Source organism: Trypanosoma rangeli (genome assembly GCF_003719475.1).
Source record: "Trypanosoma rangeli strain AM80 chromosome Unknown Tra_15.4_contig_00813, whole genome shotgun sequence".
NCBI lineage: Eukaryota > Euglenozoa > Kinetoplastea > Trypanosomatida > Trypanosomatidae > Trypanosoma > Trypanosoma rangeli.
In genome coordinates, this window is record NW_021706570.1 from 1 (window position 1) to 3548 (window position 3548).

General features: G+C 50.0%; 1 protein-coding gene across 1 annotated transcript; it reads left to right on the forward strand.

Moving 5' to 3' along the window:
- Positions 1 to 421: 421 nt before the first annotated feature.
- TraAM80_10156 (uncharacterized protein) lies at positions 422 to 3385 on the forward strand (the record flags this gene model as incomplete). The annotated part of the gene is made up of 1 exon (XM_029386796.1): positions 422 to 3385. The coding sequence occupies one exon, from the start codon at positions 422 to 424 to the stop codon at positions 3383 to 3385; it is 2964 nt and encodes a 987-aa protein (XP_029233342.1).
- Positions 3386 to 3548: the final 163 nt, after the last annotated feature.

Consider the following 3548-nt stretch of genomic DNA (forward strand, 5'->3'; position numbering starts at 1 on the left):
TGCGTCTATGTCTTGTTTTTGTAGAGCAGATTATGTATTTAGACGCCTCAACGTTTTGGAGTTGTGTATATTATGCTGGGAGAGGTGTGGAAGGAAATATTTTTCGGGTGAGCTGCCTGTAGTGCTTAGCAAGGTGTGCTTTTGAGCGATGTGCTATTGTTTTTATGGTCTTGGTGATATTATTTGTTCTCGGCAGTTTTTACATACATATGTTCTAGTTACTTTGCGTGTGTTTTTTATTATTTGGTGTGTGGTTGCACGCTTTTGCAAGGACTTAGTGCGCAGTTAGTACTTTGGTTTTTTTTATTTGCTTTTTCTTTGTCCTGGTTAACCTATCGTTGTTATTTGTTAGAACGTTGTTTGTATTAAGGGGGCCTTTTTTGTTTTGTTTTGCTCTGCTTAGTGTATATGTTTCTTAGATATGGTGTTGGCTGATGCTGAGTGCAATGGCGTTGGCGGGCGGGTGCGAATGGCTCCAGAAGGTGCTGACTCGTCGGATAAGGTGACGCCTACACGGAGATTGGAGTTTGGCAATGAGTTGCCTGGTGTGGAGTTGGCTGTTGCTAGACGGGCGTGGGAGAAGGATGTCATGGCGTTTTTTGTTCCACGGTCGCGCGTCGCGTTTACACGTGACCCACTCCTTGAATTGAAACTTGATGATAGTCAGGAGGGAGTTGAGAGAAGGGAGCGGGGCGGCGTGTCGTCAGTGACGTCATCGTTGACTGCTGGGAACCCGGTGGAGGTTCTGCAGCAAACCTCTCAGCTCCAAGAGGATTTCAATGCTGAGGAAAGGCATCACTGCATGGGTGAGTACTCTGAGTGCAAACCCCCGCTATATTCTTTTCCGAGAGGTACACTGGAGGAAGAAGAGGAACAAGTTGTCAGTATTCGTGGCGTTATTTACCGCAACACTGGCATGCTTAATCTTCATAATTCGAAGCAAAGTCTGACGAGAATGGAGCGTGACCTCTCAAGCCCACGCCTTATTCCTACTCCAGAGAGTCACATACTTGGGCCTCAAGGTGTGTCTCCGGCTACCACAGATTGTGCGCCCACTTTAGTTATGCAGGAGTGTTCGCCATGTCAAGGAGGAAACACTGTTTGCCTCCGCTCTTGGAACGCTCAGGAGCAGCAGGATGTGGGGGTTGTGGTTGGCTTCACGGGATACACATTTCCAGAAGATAACGATGAAGGTTGTGGTAAGGGCGCCTCACTTCCTGATGTTACTGGTGAAGGCCTTTTAGATTCGTGTTCCCAAGATAATGTGATGGGGCGTGGAGGGGTAGGTAAAGAAGAGAAGGAAGATAGTTCATATTTGCCGTCAGTTTTACTGGAAATACGTAATGGTCGCGGCGTAGAGGAAGATACTCCATTATTTCATCGAGTCACAGCTGTTAGGCGGCAGGCTGCTGAGGGATCGCTTTCTACGATAGGCCCTGCAAGGCCCCAATACACAGAGGGCATGCGAGTACAAGGAAGATGGGGGTGTCAGTGGTTTGACGCAGTAATTACGGAGGAGGAAAAGAACGGCTACGTGCAAATTCGCTGGGATGGAGATGGTTCCTTATTGCATGTCAAACTGCGGGAAATTCGACTACCGCAAGAGAAAGGGAAGAGAAATGGTATGAAGAGATGGAATTCCTCGAAGTCAAATTCTGTCATGACAGCGACGCAGTTGGTGGAACTTATGGAGAATGAGACTTCGCATAAGCTTTCGTTGAAGGCGGAGTTGGGGTTAACTCCCTTGGACAAAGATGAATGGGTGGGTCCCTCGTTTTTCTCACTTTATGTGACGCCGGCAGCGCAGTCACGCCTAGCGGCAAAATGTTCTGTTCTCACCAAGCTAAAGGAACGAGGGATTTTTGTAGTGGAATCTCCTTTACAACTGGAGCGCAGTCCATTAATGTCATTCACTGGCCAGCGGCGAGCAGGACCGGGCGTGTCTTTTTTTGTCGTTGCCGATGAGGATGTGGAGAAAGACGATGGAATTATAGTGACATTGGCACACGCTATGGGCCTTTCTGCAATTTCTCTGAAGTGGCTGGAAGAGCTTGGAACAGGTGTCGCAGAAGAGTATCAACATGTGCGTATTCCCAAACCGAAGGACTTGATTGGGCAAGGCAGTGACGCGTGTGTGCGATGGCGGCTGCTTTCGTCGAAGGAAGGGCGGTTTCTTAGCAAGAAGCTGATCTACCTCACAGGGGACGACGCTGATGCCACATTTTTCCTTCAAGTGTGTGGAGGCACAGTTACGCTTCAGCCGCCAAAAGATGGGGACCCTCTTCCACATTACGTCTACGTTGCTCCTGGGAAGCGGGCGCATATAACTCCGAGTATGTCGTCTGTGGCATTGCTAGAAAAGCCATGGTTGGTGCACCGCATCCACGAGTTTTTTTTTGCACTTCCCCCATCGCGGCATGGTCAAAATAGCATAGACGCGATCAGAAATTCAATTCCTGCTAGCCCAGTGTCTGGTGTCAAGCACCCCCGGGAGGAGGAAGAAGAGGAGACAATGGAACAAAAACTGAAAGAGTCAGAAGCCGTGCCCTCATCGACGGCAGTTGCAGTTCGAGGGGCGAGTCGGGTGATGGTTGCCTCGTGTGCTGAGGCGCCACCGGTGTTGGAGGGTGAGGACTACTACTTCCGCATGCCGCCGGTGAGCAGGCACAAGAGGAGCGCTGGGGGCAAAAATGAAGCGTTGGTGGTGGAACTGGGGCGCGTGGTACGCCTTGCTGGGGGTGATGCTGTGACAATGCGGATATACGAGGTGAAGCACCGAGTTTTGCGTCAAAATCCCCGCACAGGAGCCCTTGAAAATCAGACAACTGTGTACTTGGGTTTACGCACCGCAAACGTAACGGTGGCGGATCTCATCTTTAGCATCCCTGTCTACGTTGTCGATGCCTCACAGATGCAGCACGTTTATGTGCTTGAATCTCCCCCAAGAAGTATAGGTGCAACCGTCGGTGGCGGTATCGAGAGTCAGCAAATTCAGGTGAAGAAAACAGAAGAGGAGGAAGTATCAAACCAGCGGTGTATGGATGATAAAGCTTCTCCTTCTGTGTGCCCCGCTGGACTGTCGTTTGGTTCAGTGCCAGGGGGCGTGCACACATGCTCTGTCAACCAGGAGAGTCGTGCGCTTAAGGAAATTGTGGTGAACGGTTGGCAAATACGTCCTGGCGTCGATGTATGGTTTCATGATCATTTTTCCTCTGCGCAGACGGTGAGTTTCACTTCGGAAAGCAGAAGCAAAGGACGTGTGCAAACGATTCAGTGTGTGGCGACTGGTGTGGTATTGGTCCTGCATAGGACAAACTTTATTGAAGACTCTGACGGGTCCAAAGTGGTCGTGATAACACCGGACATGGTGACGGCGTTGGTGTAGGTTGTGTTTGCGTCCGTTGTGTAGTGTGTTTCTTGCTTTTTGTTCTTCCACACCTACTGTTCCGGGTGCAAAGGCTGAGTATTATGATGGGGTGAGGAGACGAACTTGCCCGGCGTTGTTAGGCGGAGGAGAGTGAAGAGCTATAACAAAAAGAACCCCCCCC